This window comes from Lampetra planeri, chromosome 17 (assembly GCF_965212315.1).
Source record: "Lampetra planeri chromosome 17, kcLamPlan1.2.h2, whole genome shotgun sequence".
Taxonomy (NCBI): Eukaryota; Metazoa; Chordata; class Hyperoartia; order Petromyzontiformes; family Petromyzontidae; genus Lampetra; species Lampetra planeri.
In genome coordinates, this window is record NC_136123.1 from 4,172,851 (window position 1) to 4,197,681 (window position 24,831).

General features: G+C 45.7%; 2 protein-coding genes across 6 annotated transcripts in view; one reads left to right on the plus strand and one right to left on the minus strand.

The window, feature by feature from the left end:
* The window catches only part of OPLAH (5-oxoprolinase, ATP-hydrolysing), a 43,884-nt gene extending 23,803 nt beyond the window's left edge, over nucleotides 1–20,081 (plus strand). For 3 of the 5 annotated variants that reach the window (XM_078601887.1, XM_078601889.1, XM_078601888.1), the window contains exons 18-27: nucleotides 147–248; nucleotides 432–606; nucleotides 1,711–1,895; nucleotides 3,287–3,439; nucleotides 4,828–4,962; nucleotides 6,522–6,671; nucleotides 7,687–7,844; nucleotides 8,509–8,669; nucleotides 10,254–10,351; nucleotides 13,193–13,961. In XM_078601887.1, coding sequence (XP_078458013.1) covers nucleotides 147–248; nucleotides 432–606; nucleotides 1,711–1,895; nucleotides 3,287–3,439; nucleotides 4,828–4,962; nucleotides 6,522–6,671; nucleotides 7,687–7,844; nucleotides 8,509–8,669; nucleotides 10,254–10,351; nucleotides 13,193–13,363 — 1,488 coding nt within the window. In that variant the 3' untranslated portion in view covers nucleotides 13,364–13,961. Of the gene's footprint in view, nucleotides 1–146; nucleotides 249–431; nucleotides 607–1,710; nucleotides 1,896–3,286; nucleotides 3,440–4,827; nucleotides 4,963–6,521; nucleotides 6,672–7,686; nucleotides 7,845–8,508; nucleotides 8,670–10,253; nucleotides 10,352–13,192; nucleotides 13,962–14,202 lie in introns of those variants that run through there. The other 2 variants (XR_013586143.1, XR_013586142.1) reach the window with 2 other exon arrangements.
* The window catches only part of LOC144723282 (transmembrane protease serine 6-like), a 32,053-nt gene continuing 22,226 nt past the window's right edge, over nucleotides 15,005–24,831 (minus strand). The window contains 8 exon segments of the mRNA XM_078601890.1: nucleotides 15,005–18,079; nucleotides 19,244–19,377; nucleotides 20,108–20,382; nucleotides 20,656–20,827; nucleotides 21,939–22,055; nucleotides 22,588–22,704; nucleotides 23,450–23,551; nucleotides 24,359–24,501. Coding sequence (XP_078458016.1) covers nucleotides 17,918–18,079; nucleotides 19,244–19,377; nucleotides 20,108–20,382; nucleotides 20,656–20,827; nucleotides 21,939–22,055; nucleotides 22,588–22,704; nucleotides 23,450–23,551; nucleotides 24,359–24,501 — 1,222 coding nt within the window. The 3' untranslated portion in view covers nucleotides 15,005–17,917.

Sequence of the window (24,831 nt, forward strand, 5' to 3'; positions counted from 1 at the left end):
AGGGGCATCAGCAGGGTGTCCCAACAGTGATCATGATTATGATGACATTTATACAGATATGTCTGCAAAGATGCCGTAACATGTAGTGGTGTTGTCCTGTATGTTCCCTATGCTGGTGTCTCCCCGTGGCTTGCCCTGCACTTCAGATCAGAAACCTGGGAGATGATATCAAAGAAGGCGACGTGATCTTGAGCAACCACCCGTGTGCTGGAGGGAGCCACCTGCCTGATCTCACCGTCATAACCCCAGTAAGTGCTGGCCCTGCTTGGCCCAGGGGCCAGATTCAGATGCCTTTTGAGGTCCATTGTATCACGGTTTGGTTCTGGCTCAGCACAATATCTAGCGGAAAACCACCCATGCCAGCAGGCTCCTGCACTGGCTCGGCTCAGATGTGCCAGTGGACAAGGGGTGTTTGTGTCGTGTGGTGACAGGTGTTCCGGGCAGGCGTGGATCGACCTGTGTTTTTCGTGGCGAGCCGCGGGCACCACGCAGACATCGGGGGCATCACACCTGGCTCAATGCCACCAAACTCCACCACGCTGCAGCAGGAGGGGGCTGTGTTCATCTCCTTCAAGCTCGTGAAGGATGGCATCTTCCAGGAGGAAGGTGTGGAGCAGGCGGCGCCTGTGATTCTTCTATCGGTGCAGCCACCAACAGACTGATGGACAGACACACTCCTTGTTTGCACAACTACTGAAGCCGGGCACTGCTGGCCCAAGAACTGTCCAGTACTGGATCAGGAATGGCCACATGTTTTGAGGTCGTGTCTCCATGCCTGATGTGCCATGAGGCTCCGTGGGCTTGACACTGTCCCACTCTGTTCCATATGAGTGATTTCACAACTGGTTTCTGGATCAGCCCGGCTCTAAGATCTAATAATGGAACTCCATTGGATTGGTTTGGCCAATTCGTGATGCCATGAGAACACTGGCTGACTGGCCCAGCCTATTACAAGAGTGCATTTGACTGCATCTGTGTGTATGGCTGACCCAGTAGATAGCAGTGGGGAGCAGTGGCACTGTGGTCAACATACTTGTACAAACCCGGTGACTTAAATTCGATATCCAGTCACAGCCAACATCAGTGGCAAGTAGTAACTTGTTCTGGCACCTCCCCTAGGCTGACTGTCATATTTGAGTACCCAGCGCAATCTGTAAACATCAGCTTTGAGAAGACAATGGGCCCCAAATGCCTATCAAAGCCAGGAACATTCCCAGTTACTGGTTTTCATTGGCACTTGGGCTGTAATATCACATTCATCGCTTGTTGCAGAGGTTCGTGATCCAACCCCTGCAGGCCACTCTGGTTAATACTGTAGATGTATTAACGTAAAGGTCCTGTGAAGTCATTCAAAAACAATAGGCCATTGTCTCTACACCTGTTGAGAGCCATGAGGCTCTGTGGGCTCGTAATCTCCCACTCTGTGCCAAATTTGGAAGAAAAAAAAATGTACCTGCAAACTAGTCAGCTGCAACATCACCCCATCCTGTACAGTGACCGCAGACTGTGTGAAACTTAGCGCCTCCGCCATAGCCTCGTGAAATAAACACCGGCGCAAATACCAAACGTACAGAATTATTCTGGTTACTCCATACTCGCAAACAGCACTTACCACCCCCCCCCCCCCCCCCCCCTTGACGATCTGGCAAAGGTTGTACAAAAGATGTCTCAAGCCGAGTGATTGCCCACGCCCTCCTCTGTAACACTCAGCGGTGACCGAAGCGCTCATGGCTCCCGGCCTCGTGCCCGGCAGCAGCGGCACACGCAACCTTCAGGACAACCTGTCAGACCTGCGCGCCCAGGTGGCAGCCAACACCCGTGGCATTGCGCTCGTCGGACAGCTCATCGACGCGTACGGCCTGGCCACCGTGCAGGCCTACATGCAGCACATACAGGCAAGCCTGGCTGAACAGCAGCCGTCGCCCCGACCACGAGCGATATTTGCAACCAATCCCTGAGCACTCCTTCACCAACCGGCAATGACCAGCACGGTCAAGTAGAGTCATACATCACCCGCCAAGGGTCATGGAGAGGCCTTCATCCAGCAGTGGCTTAATAAAGGGATGTACACTGCATTATAAACCTTCCCAAAGATATTTTGTTTTTCACTTTGGTGTTAAAGATTTTGACCTGTTTGGATTTAGTTTACTTGGTCCCTACTATGTGAATGTAGGTAAGTCTGTCAAGATAGAGCTGTGTTAACTATGAATGTATCAATAAGTCATTTTTAACCAGGTGATATGCAAATGAGACAGGAGACCCTCATAAAAAGCAATACAGAATACCAACAAATCAAATACAACGGTAAAAACATCAGGAACCATTTACACATAAGTTCATAATTTAATTCAACAGTTAAATGTTAAAACCTAGTGAGGTGGTCTGGTGGCTTATGACCCAGAGCACTGCGCTGGCAACCACTAATTAATTATTAAACTGAGGTCTTGCGGGTTAATAGCCTCAAGGCATTATGCAATGACTGTGCACAGGCATCATGTGAAATGTGTTTTTCGTTTCATTTGGCAAAAGTTCCAGGATGGCTTCAAATATCACTCAGCACTAATGTAAGCCTTGGCCGAGAGTCAAACTCGTACCACTCCACCCAGTGCTATTGTACCACGCGTATAATTATTTTGTCAGCTCTTGCTCTGAAAGCATGCCAAGCATTCGCTGCTTGTTGCAGAGGCACACGGCTCTAATCCAGCAGCCGCCCTGATTATTGCTGGTGCTCAATAAACGTAAAAAACAATGCGCACGCTGTTTGCTTCGCAATGAATGTTAAATGACACCGTGGCGTCATTGGCAACAGTAGGCCAATGTATGCCGTTGTCATGATCCACATTTTTTCATTAACCACAAATTACCCAATTTGACTATATATAGCAAACATTGCAAACATTACAAAAACTTGGCAAGAGTCTCCTGAAAAATATTAATGAGACTCAGCGAGGCTTTCCTGGGTAAGCAAGTGTAATAATAATACGACGGCAAGTCCTCGCTTAGCGTGTGTTTCATAACGCGCAACATGCCCGCTCCAACGCGGTTATCCAAGCGGTCGACAACAAAAACGACTTTCTTGAGCTGTATGGCTGAGCAGCGTGATAACAGTACGCGGAACGATACAGTATGTTTATCATGTATGTGCATGTGGCTGGCCCAGTAGTCGGCAGTTGGGAGTGCTGGCGCAGTGGTTCACATGCTATGCTACAAACCCAGCAACTTGAGTTTAATTTCCGACCCCGGGTTATGTCTCCTTTGTTTTTGCTTTTAATCATTTGCCCTACAGAACAATGCAGAGGTGGCGGTCAGGCAAATGCTCAAGGAGTTTGCGCTCGGTCTCTTGGCTCCCGGCAATGATGGGCCCCTTCGGGTGGAAGCCGAGGACCATATGGATGATGGAACGCCTATCCGTCTGTCGGTGGAGATCAACCCTGCCGATGTGAGTGCTGCGCCGCTCTGCGTAGACATTTATTTGTCGTGCGCCTGTCTTGTGAAGGCCGTGATACGCGAGGGCAATCGTCACCGGCGATATTTTATATTTTCCGGGCCACTTTTTATTGTAACAAAACATTTTTTTTCTCATGTATGGGTGAGGTTCATTGCTGTTCCCCTTAGTGGATACATGGGATGGAAACTTCCATTCAGATGACAGACAGGGGGTCACATGACTGTGCCATAATGATGCATCAGAGTAAACAGGGTTTGTAGCCAGTGATATTTATAAAATCCTTTATTGCTTGCGCGCTTATGACCATGCAAATCTTTCGGTCGTTTTTTAACCCACTTCCCGTGATCCAATCGAGCTGACATTTTGCACACAGACTCGTTGTGCGTGACAATTTATTTTCGTGAAATTTTTTTTCCAAAATTTTACACTTTTTAGGAAAAAATAAATTATATTTAATTACCAATTGCTTAATGGTGGCAGGCAATCATCTGACCCATAGGTGGCAGCCATCTCAAGCCAGAGGACGAGAGGACTCTAGCCGCCACGCATATAAAGGATTTATAGTAAAAAACTTTGTTTTTACGGGTTAATTTTTCCTTCATGTACCATGGCCTTAAAGCATTCAGCTCTGGCAATGCAGATGTTATTGATCCTCACTAATGAAGGTGTGGCCTGATTGTGATATTTATGTATATTTGCTTACACAAATCTGGGAATCTCCCCAATGCCGATACATCACACTGCCATACAAGAGTTGAAGGTGTCTTCAACCACGTATGTGTGAGTGCTACCATACAATGCAGAGGTGAAATACGTTACGATGAACAGAAAAGTGCGTGCAGCATGGACTCGACTGAAACAAGTTATGCACGCTCATGGAAATTTAAAATGGAAATGAGGCGTGTCCTGGGAAATGTGGGACGAAAACCCATTGTATAATAAGTAGGAATGTTAAGTGCGTGGAGTGAGTGAATTATTATATTTGTGGTGCAAACGTCTGTTAGGTGGTGATACAACAAAACTTTCCAAAGTGTGTGTTCGTGTGTTTTAATCAAGCCAGTGTGATTCATTTAACATTATCATCTCTTACGTGGATTCTAAAAAATTCTCCAAGACATCCCCCTCCAGCGTATGCATTATTTATTTAATTATTATTGTTGCATTTCACAATCTTTGTATTTCGCTTCGTACCCAAAGCCTTTGTTATTTACGTCACTTCTTTGGAATGCTTCAAGAAGAAACGGACACATTGACCTCTTCAAACATTAAAACAGAACTGGTGTCAGGGCGCATTGACAAATTGAGCTCACCCCCCCACTCCTCTTATGCTCGGTTAATTCTTGTTGCCTTTAAACTCGTCACAATTGCACGCCCTGCAGGGCAGTGCGGTCTTTGATTTCACAGGGACCGGTCCAGAGGTGAAGGGCAATTGTAATGCTCCCCGTGCCATCACGCTCTCCGCACTCATATACTGCCTGCGTTCCATGGTGGGACAGGACATTCCTCTAAATCAGGTCTGTACAGCTTGGCATTGCCCAAGCATTGCCCATTCAGAATCCACGTGCGTTTAAAAGTATTGTCGCTGCTATAAATTTCCACACGATGATAAGCAGCTTCGTTGAGCGATCATTTGTGGCCAGGTCGCTTCTGAAAAAGAGCTACACAGCTCAGTGTGGGCCTTATCTGGTAAAATACAAATAGTTTAGTTGGACAAAGTTAACCAAGCTCTCTAATGTGTTTCCCGGGTTGCACCGTGTGTTGTTTGGCACGATGTCCGACGTTTCGCTTCACGTGCTGAGAGCTTTTCCAGGAGGCGAATGGAGCAGCGCTCACATTCTGCTTCGGTAAGGTTGATGTCGGCTGCGCCATTTGCTTCCTGAAGTAGCTGCCCAATGAGCTCTCAGCACGTGGAGCGAAAATGTCGGACATCGTGCCAAACAGCACGTGGTATGAGCCGAAAGCAAGTCATTTGTACAGCACAACCGTGAAAACCTGCATAATGTTTTTTTTTAATTGTCAAAGTTACCTAACCTTGGCTTGTTAAAAATAAACTTTTCGCAGGGTAGCATTATGTTAATCTAACAAACATGGGTATGTTTGCATGAATAAGTAGGATATTGTTTTCCCTTTACAGCTCATGACGTAAGTTTGCTGTGATTTATGCATTGTTTTCACAGCCGCCACTTTGTGATTAGAACTGTTTGTGATGAGATGGAATTCATAATATGTAGCGTATATCTCCTTTCTCATTCACATTTGTAGTGGATGTACATCATACATATTAGTGTCATAAACAGTTTGCATGTTTTAACGTACGTACACATTTTTATTGATCATATTGATTTCTCGGCATAATTTGTAATCAATAAAAAAAACGTATTCAAACAAAACAAGTCAAATTGCAAAACACGACAATTCTAATTAAGTGTTTTCTGTCACTTGGTGATGTGTGTCGGCAGGATGCATGTGTTGCGTGTAATTCCCTGCTGGCTGGGAAAAGGAGTGCAGTGGTGGTTTGTGATGAGGCTCTTGGTGGGCTGTGTAATGTGTTTATGGTGGCGGCAGTGTGGGGAGCGGTGGCGCAGCAGTTAGCGCCCCGCACTATGAACCCAGCAAACCCGAGGTCGATTCTCGCTCGCAGCCAACACCAGTTACGATTACCTGAACCAGTCTTGGGGCCTCCCCGAGGTCGGCTCAGCCTCAAATCGGTACCTTGTGCGATGTGCAAATATTGCCAATCGGGAGACAAAGGCGGTCAGGCGTGGTGCTGGCCGCCCTCGTGTGCCGTGTCGGCCTTCATAGGTGCTCGCTAACAGCACTTATTCCAACAGTCTGTTAAGGCTACACGGGGGATCTTTGTCTTTGGTGACAGCAGTGGAGGCTTGTTATTAGAGGCCAGAAGGGCTGAGCCCCTACTATTTTGAAAAACACCTTTTGGAAAACTGACCTGTTCATTATAAAGATTGTAAATTGCATACAATCACCCACCCTCCATCCCCCCTCTCTCTCCATTCCGCCCCCCCACCCTCGTGGGCTTCCATGCCCCCACCACTGCGTGCCTACCGGGCGGCAGGGCTGCCTGTTCCCTGTGAGGGTGGTGATCCCGGAGGGCTCCATACTGTCGCCCTCTCTGGGTGCCGCCGTGGTGGGAGGGAACGTCCTGACGTCTCAGCGCATCGTCGACGTCATCTTCCGAGCCTTCTCTGTGTGCGCTGCATCGCAGGTCGGTGGAGAGGAGAGAGAGAGATACGGCGATGGGGAATTGTTTTACATGTTTTTTTCCATACCTCCGATTAGCACGGTTGGCTTACGTACGTTGCGAAAGAAGTTCTCCACCATGATTCAGGATCTTTGTTTAGACTGGAAAGATCTGGTGAGCTATGAAGCTCTTTTCACAGATGCACAATGGGAACTGCATTGCCACAAAACGTGAACACAGCACAATGTTCACTTGAGCATGGTTACATCTTAACTTTACATATCCTCCAAATTATAAGACACTGGAAAGTAAGACACATCCTTAATGCATATCTGCTTTCAATAAAGTTTTACAAATATTGCCACACATATGCATGTACCGGAATATAAGACGCACCCGAAACTTTGACTTTAAAATACATGGGGAAAAGTGCATCCTGTGAACATGGTAACATTACAATATTTACCAGGGGTGCGAAATTCATGGCACGCAGGCCTAGTCGAGCCTGACTTTTAATTCATATGGCCTGAGGCCACGCGATGAGACCTACCACTTGAAACAGCTCGTAAACAATATTTATCTGCCACTGCAGGCATCTTGGTCGCACTACTCTGGTATTATAGAGGAATATTTTCGAACACTGCTTTGAGTGCGCTTAATCACTTGTGTCACTGCAATGGTTTTCTTATACTCGGTCGACTTATACATTATTTTACAACACTTTATTATTGTAAGGTGCTTGTTACTATGTGGACTGCCAAAGGTATTTAAATGTCGTGAAGATGGAGTGATGAAATCGGCTTGTGTATAGGTGCTCGGTGTGTTGTCTGTACGTGTGTATGTTGAACTTATTTCGCACCGTACGTCGCCAACCGTGCTAATGGAAGGTGCGGTTATTACATTGTCAAACGGTGAGTTGAGAGGCCTTAATCTCATTAAGATAATCGTTGATGATGGCGACGACGACGATGAAGGGAAAGGTTCTGCACCTCTGGCATTAACGAAGTCTGCTGTACGGTGTCGCCAATGGCCTTACCAGGGCTGCATGAACAACATCACGTTTGGAGACGAGGAGATCGGCTACTACGAGACGGTGGCGGGCGGCGCTGGCGCCGGCCCGCACTGGAGCGGCCGCAGCGGGGTCCACACTCACATGACCAACACCCGCATCACGGACCCCGAGATCCTGGAGAAGAGGTGCACTCCTCCGCACCGCCTCACCCGCCCCACTCTCCCCTCTGCCGTCACTGCGGCGGCATGGAAAGAAGAGCACCGATCTAGAGTGGAAGAGATACGTCTCGTGTCAACTTGAATTTGTATCGAATTATGTCATCTATAAGTCCTCCCGGGACGTTAAAATTCACTCTTTTTTGCCAGTTTGAGATGTAATCCACCACTCAAGTAGTAGTTACTCGCCCCCCTTCTTAGATGTTAACTACCTCGCCTGGTTTTTAGGAGGTGGTGGGTTCGATCCCGACCCTTGACACCTTTATATTATTTGGAGTTTGCATGTTCTCCCCTTAGTACCGTGGACTTTTCTCCGGGTCCTCCGGTTTTTCCCTCCGGATTTAGAGACATGCGTTTAAGAGTATTTGGCTGCTATCAATTTCCACGTGATAAGCCGCTTCGTCGAGCTATCATTTGTGGCCAGGTCGCTTCTGAAAAAGAGCTACATAGCTCAGTGGGTCTTACCTGGTAAAATAAAGAAAATAGTTAATAGTTTTGAATAGTTTGTATAGTTTATTTCTGATATGCGAGATATACTTCTCCCACGATATGTCCCAGATTTGTTGTTACCTGAGAGGCGGCAACCCCAACTCAAAATGGCATTTCCAAACCAGTAACAAATGCTTCTGCCCAGGTACCCCGTTGTGCTGCAGAAGTTCGCACTGAATGCTGGGACGGGGGGAAAGGGGCGGCACTCTGGCGGCGATGGAGTGACGCGGGAGCTGCTCTTTCGCCGCCCCCTCCTGCTCTCCGTGCTCACAGAGCGCCGGCGCTTTGCGCCGTACGGGCTGAACGGTACGACGAGCACTGTTACCCCCTTTGCCCTCTGCCCGCGTCATTTACAACGGCAAGCTCGTCTCCTCCGCACCAAGGCGACAAAGTCGATAGTCAGGACATCTTAACACTGCAACAACAACATTTGTATATTAAATTAAAAAAAATATGATGCGTTGACATGTTAATAACATTGCCCTGAAAGTAAGGAAAAATATTAACAATTGGCAACGTTTTGGGCAACCTGTCAAGAAGGGCCATTGCCTGAAACATCACCTATTTTATATAACAAGCGAGAAGTTACTGAGAGGTGGCAAAAATAAATGCCAACATTAAATCCTTTCACGAGCCAAAATTGAGATATATTGATAAAATCTTCCGAGTTGAATTGTTATGCCAACGAAACATGCCCAGGACTGTACTTCGACATTTTCATGAGCTGTTTTCACATTCACAACAATGGCATGTTGAGATAATACCTTTCATAGCTTATATATATATACGCGTGTGTGTGTGTGTATCACGTGAATCGCCTTAAACTAAATAGTTGACCCTCGATTAAATATCGCGTACCCACATAGTTATGTAATGACTCGGTGTGCCATCGTATCCGCCGGAAGTTTTGTTTGCGATGATCGACACCTGAACTTATGGAATGCCCTTTACCAGCCCGCACTGATCAGCATGGTGAGTTATTGTCACCAGAGACCCCCCCCCCCCCATTATTGTGGAGGTCTTCTTCCAACAGTGGACTGACAAAGTGCTGTAATTTATTATCACGGTAACTATGGGAGGATAGTGATAAATGTTGAAGTCAGTTTGCCCGTGTTTTCTGCAATCGTGTTACATGTTCACAGTGTACAGCAACGATACATTAAACTAACATTTAATTTCTGCACAAGGAGACAGAGGGGGGCAAAGGATTTTGGAGTTTGGTCCATAAATAAGCAAATAAAAAATGAATTTTGCTATTGGTAGACGATTACTGTGGGTGGTTGCTCATTCTCCTCGACTGGCCCCATAGCCACACGTGCTGTCGACTTCTGCTCGTGTTCAAATCCAGGCTCAAGACCCCTTCCCCTTGTTCTCTGCCCGTGACTGAGGGTCTGTTGCTCGATAAAATAAAAACCTCTACACATGCCTCTTTTTTTTCCTGGATGCCCCCAATGTCGCAGTGTTTCTGTCCAGTGTCGACAGTTGTGGTTGCTCAAACGACGATGTGCCCTCCCAAAGCCCCCACTTGTCGTTATTAACCTGCGTACGGTCTATAATCGATGATGTCGAAGGCAAAGACAGCGGCAGCCAAAAGATGAAATGCCCCCCGAGAAGACGTCCAACCTCATACATCGAGCTTTGAAATGGGCTCGTGTGCAGCAGGCGCTCGATGGCTTGTTTCATCGCAGGACCATGAGATGGTGATGGCTTTGGAGAGGCCTTCATCCAGCAGTGGCTAGAGCACAACGAATAACAATACACCTTCCTTGTGATACAATCAATTGCAAAGAATCAGTTATATTCCAACATAGATTATGACGATGACGACGAAATTCAAATTGTATTGTGTTGTTTTTCACTTTGGTTGTGGCATTGCCATTGGGACTGCAGGAGGAGCTCCTGGAGCTACCGGGCGGAACTGGTTTATCCGGGCGAACGGAGAGAGCCTCGAGCTGGAAGCCAAATCCTCCGTGTCCGTGCAGCCCGGGGTGAGGAATCTCCACCGCCAACACTGTCTGCAGGAAGCAATTACAATAACACGGCCACACACAACATTGGCATTGGGAGCCAAGTGTCATGACAATAACGATGACCGGCAATGCAGATGAGTGACAGGCACGGGGCTTTCCACGATTATGCGAGGATGAGCAGCTTCACATGGGAGGTTGCGGCTTGCTCCTCCAATCCTCCAATCAGTGGAGAATCAAGGAGTCGCCTAATTGTGACTGAGGTGCGAAGTGCAATCCATCGCTCGCAACACGTTGTAATGTACGGTGTGGCTCTGTCCGAGTCTAATGGGAACCGGGGTGAATGCACTGAACAAAACATACAAACGTTCTCTTAGGTTTTTTCGGTAAAGTCACGTAGGTAAAAATAAATAATAAAAATAAATAATAGAAATAAAATAATAAATCACGACGTTTCTGAAGTGGGCATTTGTTTCTTGCTGTGGTTGTCCCACCTGATGACGGACGCTTGTGTTGCACCCAAAACGTCGTGATTTATTATTTTATTTCTATTATTATTTATATTAATTTATTATTATTTTTTATTATTCCTTTTTTACCTACGTGACTTTACCGAAAAAACCTAAGAGTATGAATCTTTGCAGTCACGAAAGCTTCAAATCTAGAATCATACAAACATTGTTTATCCCTGTTTATTTTTATTTGGACAATGTAAACGATTGTATCTGGCCTATGGATTTTACAAACAATGAAACAATGTGTATTCAAATAAATTACACTTACAGTATTCAGATAAAACAGTGAATTGGAAACAAAGTGAATAGAGTTGTTGAAGCTTCATTTATTTTAAAGTCAGTTTACAGATCTTGATTTGAAGCTTTCGTGATTGCAGGAATCCATACTCTTTGGTTCTTTCGGCAAAGTCACGTAGGTAGAAATAAAATAAAACAAATCACGACGTTTCGATCGCAACACAAGCGGTCGTACTCCTTTGCCTGATGACGACCGCTTGTGTTGAGATCGAAACGTCGTGATTTGTTTTATTTTATTTCTAAATGCGTGACTTTTCCAAAAGAACTAAAGAGTATCAATTTACAGAATTTGGTAATGTCACTTTTTTATTAACAGAAAAATTACGGAACGTTGGAGTGAGACTGATTTCAGTTGATAAGGTGTGACAGGTCTATTGCAAGTAGCATCTGTGCAGTGATCCCCAACGCGACAAAATGCTGAAAATTACTTGTCAGACATCTGCATACTGGGGATGTGCTCCCAATTGTTATATTGATAAAAAGAAAATCGGAAAATCAGGCCAAGATACGAAATATCAGGAGATCCATAACCAAAACCATTCTTGTTTTGGATTGATCCTCTTACTGGACTCGACATCACTGATATGACATCACTTACACACTTTCCCGTCGCGTGACATCACTGTTGTTCGCAGGAAGATAATTTGCATAACTCCAAAATGTAATCCGAAACTCACCCTTACTCTACACCCTTGTTGTTTTGAAAATACAAAAGGTTTTATTAGTTTTTTCGATTAAGGTTTTTTTGGGTTGTTATACAAAATAACCTGAGCCAGTGGTGTTGCAAGGTGTATGGGTATAATGCAAGTGCCGTGTCTTTCCATTGACAACATTAAGTGACCTTGCCTCAATACACATTTTTATTGAAGTCATGCATGACGCAGCGTTTAAAAAATATACATTTGACAGTTATTTGTGCACAAAAGCATTAAAAGCGCTTTTTAAAAATGTCAGCCCTTTTGCCATTCCCCTCTTTGAAGGAGGCCTCACCATACCGTGTTGGTCGTGGGGCTGGTTTAACAATGGGTCACCATGTATGGGGCTCTGGACCGGTTCAGATATCACTCGCCACTGAGCCATTTCCAGGAATTAAACGTCCGCACAGCACGGTTGGCTGCGTGCAGCGGGAGAGAAGTAGAACATACATAAATAAAAACGCAGGTCGCTGGCTTTGCAGCAGTGCTCTAACCGCTGTGCCACCGCTCCACACTTAAAGATTACAATTTCGTGTATCTATATATATAATCTATATATATAAGGAAAATTTGTGAATATGTGTGTCTGTTCAAAATGTTTAGCGTACTTCCCGACATGCAACAAACTTGAAATTTGCCATGTGGGTACTTTCCAGACTGTACACCATGAAAAAATTATAAAAATACACTTTTGTATTTTTTTTGGGGGGGGGGGGCGCAATAATGCATATATTTAGCACGGCAAGTGACCCATGTGCTGAAGCGTAACGGAGTGTGCCTGCTGATCGCGGGTAAAGTGAAATATAAATGTGTTGCTTTATTATTTTAGACGGTAGTTGTAGTGGTTAGCACGCTGTGCTACGAAACCGGCGACCCGAGTTCGATTCCCGCTCACGGCCAACACCGGTGACGATTATTTGAACTGGTCCTGGGCTTCCCCTAGGTCGACTCAGCCTCAAACGAGTAACTGGTGTGGTGTGTGAACATCGCCACTGGGGAGACAAAGGCCCATCACCAAATCACCCCAGAATGGACCTCATTTCATCACACCTCAGAGCCGGGGATAATGCTTGCACAGGTAACCACCGAGTGTGGACGGCAGGTGCGTTGGAGGATGTGGTGGAGGCAGTGTGTGGCTCTGCTCTCCTCGCCTCCCACCTTCACCAAATGGCACCGCGTGAAGTACGGTCAAATATCCTTCATGGCCCTATAAGGCGTGGCGGAGGCCCCTCATCCAGCGGTCGATTGACAAAACGGGCCCATACTTGTAAGTGCATTTCTCCCTAAGGCGACGCACGCACGCGCAGCACCTCTTTGCATTAACACCGGTGTTGTTGGACCCCCCCTTTTCCCAGGACACGTTCTGCCTGCAAACACCAGGAGGCGGCGGCTTCGGAAAGCTGGAAGACAACGCTGACCACGGCGGCGAAGAAGAGCCGCGTGCCGCCGATGGGCGTGAGCCAGCCAGAGCTTTTGCTGAAAGAGGCAGCTTGTTTGACTACAAGCAAGCCCAGGAATCCGTTTAAATTGTTCGCAGCAACGACAGCTGGCTCAGCACACCTCGCCTGCCGACAGACGCCGCACAACAACAATGCAGGTGATGTTGTAATGCAAAGCGCCAAGGGAGGCCGACACTGTATAAACTGGGTTCTGCAACACACTCCCCGCGCTCCTGTTTAAGAACAGAGATGTTGCTATGGTCACCGCTGCCCGATTTGTGTTGGATTTAACACAAAGCGGGAACTTGTTGTTAAATAAAAGAATGCGGAGTGTTCAAATAATCCTTGCGCGTTCTACAATATCCAGCTTGGCGTCGGCCTTTAAGCGTAGAAACGTACATTGTGTTGTGTGCGTCTCTTGGTAGGCAAGGGTGTTGCTGAAGCAGTTTCCACTGCCATGTCCCGTGAAGTTAATTGAATAACCGACAGCTTTGCCTGCGATCCCCATACAAATCATGTATTCGCAAATGCCAAGAAATTCTAAGAAATTACATTTCAAATCTACCTCATGGGGCTTAACCCAATAGCTCCAATCCAAATAAGCTTGCTATCATTCTCACCGATGTATTGTGTGTGTATGCAACAAGATTCAGTTGAATAAAAATCGCTCACACTTGTCATGTTACTGTGCATTCATCTGTTTTGACTGGGTCTTCAACACTTACAACATCATAAAACAGACTTGGCAAGCAATATATACACATGCACGGCAGTTGAAAATATGCATTTCGTGAAGTATTTTGAACGAGGTTCTTGCTGTTCTAACCACCTTTGGCTTAGCATGTTGATCGAGCTGAGGTAAGGTGCATGCAAATCACCTAAACGCGTTGGTGCACAAGACTGTTAACTATTTTTTATTTTACCAGGCAAGGCCCACTAAGCTATATAGTTCTTTTTCAGAAGCAACCTGGCCACAGATGACAGCTCAAGGAAGTGGCTTCAGATACTCTTAAACGCATGTTTCTAAATGGAGGAACAAACCAAAGGACCCGGAGAAAAATCCACGCGACCATCGAGTGAGACGTCCAAGCTCCAAATATACAGGTGCCAGGGTCGAACCCACGACCTCCTGTATACCAGGCGAGGTAGTTAACATTTCACCACCGTTTTTTGTCACGGCATTGTAAGTATTTGCATGTCTAGTGATGAAGATCCAGTTTACTTCTCCCCATTTTGTTAACCAGGGTGTTCATGCTGCTACGTCAAGATTGTGAATGAAACGCCATACATCTTACACCAATGGACCCGCGATTAACACATTCCTGCGGAGGGAGCTGGTAGGAACGTTGGGTTGCTGGGTCAATGGCCAGGGTCAACGGTGGCGTGGTGTGTTCCGCAAATATGGCCGACTGAGGGCGGGCACAAGCCGGCGTGAGTAGGTTAAACGTTGAGTTTTATAAGGGCACCACGGGGTGACCAGCCCCTCCCCACCCAGCCCCTCCCCTCCTATTTTTGGATGCACGACGGACGGACACAATAATCCCCTGTGGGCTGGTGTAACCAGGAGGTTCCAACCAGTATTAGAATGCACTCAACCATCAACACAAAGGCCTTTTTTAAGTCGCACCAATGTTGGGTTTTATTTCCAAAACAATACTGGACGTGTCAAATTCAACACCTTGTTTGTTGAAAGGTGGAGTACCTTTATAGAAAAAAACATGTAATAGAACTAGTTTAGGTCTTTATTTTTTTTTTATAAAGTTACAAATTGCAACAATCATTTTAAAAGAACATTACTCCATAGGCTACTCAAACTTGAACTAATTTCAAGGTTTACTCACAGGTCGTTGGCTCAATTTATAGCAAACGTACAACACTGCGTTTAAAACTTTTGCAGCTTTAAAATAAATGCCATTTACAACAATAAACTTTACACAAGGACCAAAGAAGATTAAAAATACGTACACATAATTTTCATTGAAATAACATCTTGTTTAAAAGATATACTGTACTTTTTTTTACAGAAATCTATATGATAATTAATACATAATTACGTGCATTGATAGCACTATACGATTTTGTTTGTCCCAGGGAATTAACCCAACAGGCCAAACTTCTTTTTTTTTTAAGTGTTCATTTAAAATTGGATATTTTTACTACAATTGTTATGTAGCAACATTTATAAGTCAAGCCTTTTATCGTTGCTTGAAATTCTAATATCCGACAATGACAATTAAAGCAAATCTGTGGGTGGGGGGGGTGAGGCTTATTCCAGCGATGCGGTTATTGCGTGGCACTTTTAACCGACAGTGGCTGGGATATCATTCACCACTTAGCCATGGCAGAGAACCAAACTCGGGACTTTGCGAGGTTCATAGTGCAATGCACCAACCACTGTGCCACCATTCCCCCACCACCTTTAAATGCTAAATCACAGTAATATAAAAAAAAAATCACGAAATATATTTCATTGTCCTTGGAATTGTCGTAAATAATACAAGGCAAAATGCTTGCTTCTCATTAACATACACTGCTGCACAAGATTTAATTTAAAAAAAATCCCACTTCTAACATTATATTCACATTGCTAATGCAAGTGCTCGAACAAACTAAATCTGCACCATTGGAACCTCATTTGCCAGTAAAAATATGATGATTGTTTTTTTACCCTTCTATCTGGCAACAAAACTGACACCTTTTTTACAAGGAGTCATGTTTACATAGACCACAATACCCGCAGTCACAATGCAAACAAAAAACAACTGATAATATATGCACTGTCCTTGAAGTTGATTGGTCCACACTCGAGACAGCTTTGCTTAGAGCCTAGTCTCACATGGGTTGGACCAACCCATGTGAGACTAGGCTCTAACTAAATCTGGCTTCATATTCTTTGGGTCTTTCGGTAAAGTAACGTAGATAGTTTTGTTATTTTCTTTGAACCTACGACGTTTCGATCGCAACACAAGCAGTCGTCATCAGGAAAAGGGGGTTTACTTCTAAAGGCAAACTCAGTTTTCCTGATGACGACCGCTTGTGTTGCGATCGAAACGTCGTAGTTTTTTGTTATTTTCTTTGCACCTATCTACGTGACTTTACCGAAAGACCCAAAGAATATGAATTCCTGCAGTCACGAAATCTTTAAGCCAAGATTTAAATCTGGCTTATTACTCGCGGACAGGATATTTCCGCACCACGGCATTCTACGTGCCATCTGCAACATCGCAATTACAAATATGCAATTCATTCCAGGCAGGACAATATTTTTTGTACAAAAGCCAGGCCCTTTCAGTGTTGCATTTCAAATGAGGTGAACACGGGTGGTTTTCATTAGATGTTTCTCTGAACCTCGTGGAAATTTGGCTTGAAATTTTACCTTCAAATTAGGAAATGAGATAAAAAATATCCCAATGTTGCACTTGTGCAGACGTGCAGTTTTACGTCATCACTGTTCGATCCCGCGAGCCCGATAATAAATTGCACGTGTCCTCGTGGGCGTAAAGTGCGATACAAAGAAGGGGTTGTGACATCACTACGTCACTATTTTATACCGAGACAACTTAAAAAATAAAATCTGCAGAACACACAAGCAATATTACATTTAAAGTGGAACAATTAAGTTTCGAGGAATCGATGCTTTAGGTTTTGCGACATGCTCCTTATCACTATTTGGCACAAATGTCAAGAAGATTCATTCCCCGACTGTTCGATGAATCGCCGCGATTCACGGTTGTGATTCGATTGTGAAATCCATCATTAGTTGTTAAGTCTTCACACTGGGTTGAATCTAGCGGCCACTTGTGGCTTCAGGTGCGGAGGGGGGGGGGTCACGTGAACCGAGTACCTACAATGCATACAAAGGTGAAAAGCATTCACTCTAGCGAGATTCGATTTTGGTGAAATTATCATTATACCTTAAAGATATGTTACTTTTGACCACTGTCAAAGATAACCAAGCTTTAACCAGATAACCTACTTTATAACCACGTAGGAACACCCCCCCCCATGCATCTCGGCCAACCTCATTATTACCAAAGACAGCAGTGTATAATACAAACACTCTTGGAGTGTTCATATTAAGTTGATGATGGATTCACAACTCCACCAAGTTGCAGTCGTAGTCATACTTCATGGAGGAAGTAAACAGGTGAAGATTTTCTTCACTGAAGATTCATATATCATGTATAAAATGTTTCACATTTCATTCTATGACCATTATCAACACTCCTCTTCCAAAAAACTTTTCCTGTTTAAAACATCCGCAAACAGATACTGTTTGATGCTAAGCCGTCAATAGTGAGCACCGTCTGCACAGTTAATAAATAATACACGAGAGTCCTTGTGATCATTATGGTACAGGTAAGGGTGCAAAGCCCTGCACATTTTTTTTTCTCTCACACCACCGCTGGTGGAAGGGCCTTCCATTAGAAGAAGCAACGAAGAGCTCCTCTCCAGCACGAACTTTGGCCTCCTCTTCCACACTGGCCAGATCGTCTTGCAAAGTGCGGGAGAAGCCACACTTTCCCCCAGCACATGCGTTGACTAGCCGTTCGACCAACCGATGCACCCATCTATGCCGCCGGGTGGACCGAGTTGGAGGGATCTTTCGTGGGAAAGACTTGCCCGTCATGAGCCCGATCGTTAAGATTGGGCGATGATGTCGTTTATCCACTTGGTGAATGCGGTGACGCGGGTGTATACGCCGGGCTTGTTGACCAGCCCGCAGCCATCGCCCCAGCTCACCAAGCCGGCGAGGAACCAGGAGCCGCGATCCTCGCACACCAAGGGACCCCCCGAATCGCCCTGTTGCAAGAAAAATGCCGAGTGCACGCAGCAGCAAGAACACGAGAAAGAACAACGTTGGTTTGCGCAGTTCAACTTTCAGGGCACGTGCCATGATAGCACGCGCGCGGAAATGATCAGGATCATTGCCGAGTGTTTGGTCTTGCTTTGCCAGGCACGGGTTTCGTTGGCTTACATTAGATAGACGTCAAATAATGAATGTGGGCATGGTTGAGAGGTTATCTCAAGTGTGTGTTGGGATTATAGCCACCGTTGCTATCCAACGTGCTTAAGTAACTTACATCACACGGTACATTACTCCCTCTGCACACACCATTTACTATCGAGGCACAGAATTTAAACAAACCTAATTCCATAAATAATGCCTTTGGCACGGAGGACACACAACCCATGGCATGCTTTTAGAGAAAACGATATCGTACGTGCCGAGCACACGAATGAATCGCGTGGCCATAACGACACTTGTGGCCACCTTTGTCTCCCTAGGGCTAAGTGTCTGGGGCGAGTCGGGCAACACTTTTGTTCATTGGTGCTGTATGTGGCGAGGAATCAAACCCGATGCCACTGAAGCGGGAGAGCGCTCTGCTCAGGTTGCCGTTACATTGTTTTTTTTACAAATATAAAATTGTCAAAATATCTGATTCCTGCAACTTTATGGTGTATTTCACATTCACATCGTTTTTGTGCTTTGCTGAATTTTCTGTACAGTACATCTTACACCTCCGATTCGCACGGTTGGCTACGTACGGTGCGCGAAAGACGTTCAACATACATCTCGGTGGCGAGATGTTAACCCTAGATTTAAAGCTTTCTTGCTGTGACGGTTCCACCTGAAGACGGAAGCTTGTGTTGCCTCTGAAACGTCGTGATTTTTATTTTTATTTTACTTTTATCAATTTTAATTTTTTACCTACGTGACTTTACCGAAAAAACCTAAGAATATGAGATGTTAACCCCTTTGGGCCTGGCATACAGGAGGTCGTGGGTTCGATCCCGATCCCGACCCCGACACTTGTATATTTGGCAAAAGGTACAATGTTCCCTGGGCCTGAATAATGGGCCCCCTAAGTGGCATTCTGTCCTGGACCTCCGGGGACCTAAGGGCAGCCTTGAACCTAATCAAGAACACCAAGCATACTTGTGCTGAACATCCAATGGTCTCACCTGGCACGCGTCCTTTCCTCCGTTAGGGTAGCCGGCACACAGCATGCGTGGCGTTGCATGGTCGTAGCTGCCTATGCAGTCGCTCTGGCTTATCAGGGGCAGTTGGACCTCCTGCAAGTTGTTGGATAGGGATACTGCAACAACAACAACACAAAACACACGAATCATCACGAGGTTCATTTAATCAACGGGCATGCACACAATAAAGCATCATTCCTAAACGCCCTTTTAAAATCAGTCACCGTTAAACAGAGGTAACGATCTAGCGCATGTGGTGGCAGCATCTGTAATGCAATGGTTCTGGCAATGATGTCTCGTGGCTCGAACCACAAACTCTACCCGAGACCGATTGTCGTGGGAAGCTACGTGGTGTGCAGGCACCCATCTGGCGTAGAAGCACCGTTGGAAGTCACTGCAATTGCATTTCAGTTAATTCGTTTTCCTGCTAATAATATTCTTTTTTAAACCCATGGCGCAGGTTGCGGCTCCAAAAACTGTAGTCACTGGGTTCTGTCATGGAATTGTGCCGTATTTATGCCAATTATGTTCTGTTTTGCCTTTGACCAAAATCACCCCAGCAAATAATGGGCCCCGATCTCGTCAGATCTCCAACAGCCAAGCGAGGTTGAACAGTGGACAGTTGTGAAGTGGGTGACCACCACGCACGAATAGATAGCCATAGGGATTGTTGGGGGGAGGGTGGTGGTGGAGACGGGGGGGGGCTATGTGGTGGGTAGCACCACCGTTTCCTTCATGCTGTATGGTTGCTCGGCCCACTTGGCATTTTGGGAATGTTTTACTGGTGTTCAGCAATTGTGGTAAAAATTATATATACATGCACGTGAGTCATGTGTCTCAACTCACAATCGTTGCCTTTGACAGTCCCCCAGCCAGAAACCCAACACATCTGTCCGGGCAGGAAGACGTGCGACGCGGCCGGCATGCACACGGTCTGCACTTGCTCCGTGAGGTTGACGGGCGAGTCGAGTTCTAGGAGGGCGATGTCGTAGTCATTCCCCGTGCCGACGTACTGTCTGTGCACAATGATCTGGCGGATTGAGCGATGCTGCTCCATCGGGCCTTCCTTGTCCAGCAGCAGTTTCCCGAATAAGAGTGTCCAGTCACTCAGAGCCTCAGCCCTACAATTTTCATGGAAAAAAAACAATATATGTGAAAAAAAACTTTCATAAATGATACGTTTCACTTACAAATTAATAGGGGATCAGTCAAAATGTCTAATCTCCATAAGCCATGGTAAATTTTATGAATATTTTAAAAAAGCAGGCAGGGTTGTAAACATCTTAAATAATATTCGCCATAAGTACACATTTTATTTGCACCATTCTCCAATCGCAGCCTCATTGCACCACACAGTCAGAAAGGACACGCCGACAAGACAGAAATGGACGCACTTTCTGTCGACGCAGTGCGCGGCCGTGAGGACCCATTTCGGGTGGATGAGGGAGCCGCCACAGTGGTGGCTGTTGATAAGGCCGCTCCGCAGGCTGGCCTGCCATGGCCAGGCACCCGCCACAGCAAACTCACCCCCCACGATACGACTCTGCACCATCCGTTTGCCGCAGGCTGAGGAGGAGGAGGAGGTGGAGCACGGGGGGGGGGGGGGGAGAAAGAAGAAAAAAAAATGTTATTGAGAGACGCCGATGAGAAATGCTAAAGAGAATTCAGAGGTGGTGAGCTCTGGACACTATTTACATGACCGACTGCAGCGTGCAAATGCCTTCCATGAAGCATCAACCACCAGTCAACTTCCCAGGTCATTTACGGTGATGCCGATTTGGACAAAGCTCCTTTCAACATATAGATATATACTCTGCAATTTTATCCCTATGTCCTGAGACATAGTGTCCATTAAAATCAGCCACTTCAGATCCCTTCAAGTGGCTTCTGGTCCACACGGGAATGGGCAGCACTTTTAAAGTCAAACAGAAATATTTATTATTATAATAATAATGATGATGCTTGTTTATCCAGGAAAACCTCACCAAGTATCATGACTCTTTTTCAGGACCCTCCTGAAAAAGTCATAAGACCCCAGTTTTTTTTATGCACAGGCAGCTTCCTAGATTCGATCCCAGGATCTCAGCGGTGCCGGCTCATCACTTTCACCATCATTCCCCCCGCACCTCCGAGCCAACCGGCAGCAAAGCTGCTTTTGAATCGGTATAATTCAGACTCATCCATGTTCGACATCCATCGACATGACAGAACAAAGCTAACGTAATAATTCTTAGGTTGTTATTATTTTGCGCACCTAAAAAGGGATGTGTGCGGGGCTGCGGTAAAAATTATGCGAGCACAATTAAATGAAGAGGATCAATAAGTATAACCCGTAAAAACAAAGTTTTTCACTATAAATGCTTTATATGCGTGGCGGCTAGAGTCCTCTCCTCCTCTGGCTTGAGATGGCTGCCAACTATGGGTCAGATGATTGCATGGCAGCATTAAGCAATTGGTAATTAAATAATATTTTTGTCCTAAAAAGTGTAAAATTTTGGAAACAAATTTTCACGAACATTAATTGTCACGCACAACGAGTCTGTGTGGAAAATGTCAGCTCGATTGGATCACGGGAAGTGGGTTAAAAAACGACCGAAAGATTTGCACGGTCCTAAGCAAGCAAGCGAACTTAATATAAAGGATTTAAAAAAACAGCTGCTGTGGGGGATGTGCTCACCACACGAGTGCTCGTCGGAGCCATCCGGGCAGTCGCTGTGACCGTCGCACTCCGGGTTCGGCTTGTGGATGCACTGCCCGGTGCTGCAGTGGAATGTGAACGCACTGCATGGGACCTCTGCCAGAGCACAAGCACAGGAAGAAGAGCAAGTTGTAATGCATCAAGTAACAAATGTGGATTCTGTTCATGCCTTTCTAGTTGACCGGTTGACCGTCCACCATGAATCACCACCTCCCATATGCCCAATAGAGAACTCTGTTCATGGGCTACACTGCTTTCTTTTGTTAACACCGTTTGAGACGAGGCTCAAAAGAAAGCCGTCTCTGGTGTGGACCAATCAGTTTCAAAGACAATGCATATATTATCAGAATATGTTTTTTGTTTGCATTCTGACCACAAGTATTGTGGTTAATACGGACATGATTCCTTGTAAAAGGTTTCAGTTTGGTGTTTCAACATCTTAACACCTGTTTTGTTGCCAGAAAAAAAGGGGAAAACCTATTCTCATATTTTGGTACTGGCAAAGGAGGTCCCATGATGAAGCTGCAAGGTTTTCCCCACAATGACCCAGTCACAGTCAGTCACTCGACGCCTGACAGTGGGCCGTGAGATTCGGCACGGCAGCGGTGTGGTGTGGGACGTAGCGCACCTTCTCCGAGACAGCTTTTCTCATCGTTCCCAGAAGCACACTCGGCAGAGCCACTGCAAACGGCGGACAAGGCCACACAGCCAGCGCCTGCTGCGCATTGGAACTGCATGGGACAGGCTGCACCACAGGTTGTCAGAGAGGGTGGGGAGGAAAGACAGAAACAGTATTCTCTTACACAGAGTCCAATGTGGGGAAGATTTATAAATAACAAAATTTGCAGTAAACGTGTGAATAGGTGAGTAAAAAAAGCACCACCAAACAAGTAAAAAAAAAGTCTCTCAATCCACTGCTGGATGAAGGCATCTCCCACACCATGTAAGTTATGACGGTTGTTGACCATATTTCACGATGTATGGAACCAGTTCAGGTAACCCGCCCCACCGGTGTTAGTCATTGCACACAGCGTTGGTGTACGGTGATTTTTCTGCAATATTTTGCTGTCTTTTCTTGGATTTTCTGTTTGCACATAGTCACTATAAGATGTATTATTGTTCATGTTTTTTGTTTGTTGCGGTTGCACCCGATTCAAGAGCCGAATGGCTCACAGGGCTATACCTAATAAATGAACTTGAACTTGCTGGCAATCAAACTTAAGTGGCTGGATTCGCAGCGCACTGCGCTAACTACCGCACTTCCACTCCAAGTTGTAAGATATAGTAACAATTAAAAAATAAAATAAATATAAAACACAGACATCAGTACTGTAACCAATATCATCCAGCAGCATTTTGGTTTAGCAAATAAAATCCTAGCCCGGTTTTAATTTCATCATCAGCAGAGTTGGACGCAGGAAAGCATTCAATTCGGTGGGTTCACAACTGTTATCGTTTGCCCAAACAATTTGTTGGTGCAAAAAGCTCACAGCAGTTCATCTCGTCGCTCTTGTCGGGGCAGTCGGGGATTCCGTTGCACATGGTCACGCACTCCGAGTTGGAGCTGCACAGGAATCCTCCCCTGGGACACGCTGCACACGACACACCGCACTTGTTGCACAAACAAACTGGGATACCCGGTAGGCCACTAAGCATAACGATCCCTTGATCATCATCATGATGATCCATGGGCAGATAGCTCGTAGGTGTCCCACAGCACATTTCCTCATTTGTTTCCACTTTCCTCTGTCTTGTGCCAATTTGTTTAAGGAATGCACATCTTTCTGGCGCTTAGATGTCAAAAGGAATAAGAATTTGCATTTATTTATGTGTTTCAGCAACTCAAAGTGCCTTACAATCACATCATCTCAACCATTCAATTGCCTTAATGCAGTTTAGCCGACAGGGCCCCCCCAGTGGCAGCTGCCCCTGTGTGCACAATGTGAACACCGGGGCCTGCAAATGCGTAAATGGGTATTGGTTCACCAAAAAAGGGTGGTGATGTTGCTACGTTTTTTTTTCTCCCAATTAAGTAATTTGCGAGCAAGCTATCATATATAGACCAGAATGCCAGCACACATGGCCTACTCTGTTTCAAATGGCTTTATGGGATGTTATTTATTTTTTATTTTATTTCAATCGGAGCCCAGTACAGACCCCAAACCGTGACGTAGGGAGGGGTGTATAAAAACTCCGCGGCTTTACCGGATCTTTAACATTTCACTGTGAAGCAGACGGCATGTATTTAATGTTAAACATCCTCGCAGTATTAATCGGGGCCGCCACTGGGTCTCAAACCGCGAACTCATTCGAGTTCCGTGTTCAGTGTTTTTGCTAGCTCTTCGTAAAAAAAAGAAATCACAACTTTTTTAGAGACCGTGAATATCGCGGCGGCTCACGATTGTAGATGTCGTAGACATTGACAGCAGCTCTGATCCCGCCGCGGGTGTGGATTCCCTGCGACGCGAACTTGACGGAGACCGACAGCATGCCGGTGGAAACGCGCAGGATGCGCGATCCACTCGCGAGGCTCCCGCAGTAGCTGCAACCAAAAAAAGGGAGCGCAGGCGAGGAAAAAAAAACGAAGCGCGTGAGACAGGACTTGTGGATATGACATCGTATTCTTAGAAAGGTTAAAGGTGCAGCCCCGCAAATTGCTCACTCACGCCCACTGCTGGCGGGAGGGCCTCCAATAAAGTGAACTTCAAGAGGGCCATCATCATGAGGCCTCTTTTGCCAGTAGCAAAAATATAATAATAGGTTTTTTCCCCTTTTTTCTGGCAACAAAACTGAAACCTTTGTATAAGGAATCATGTTTGCATTAACCACAATACCTGTAGTCAGAATGCAAACAAAACACACTGATAATGTA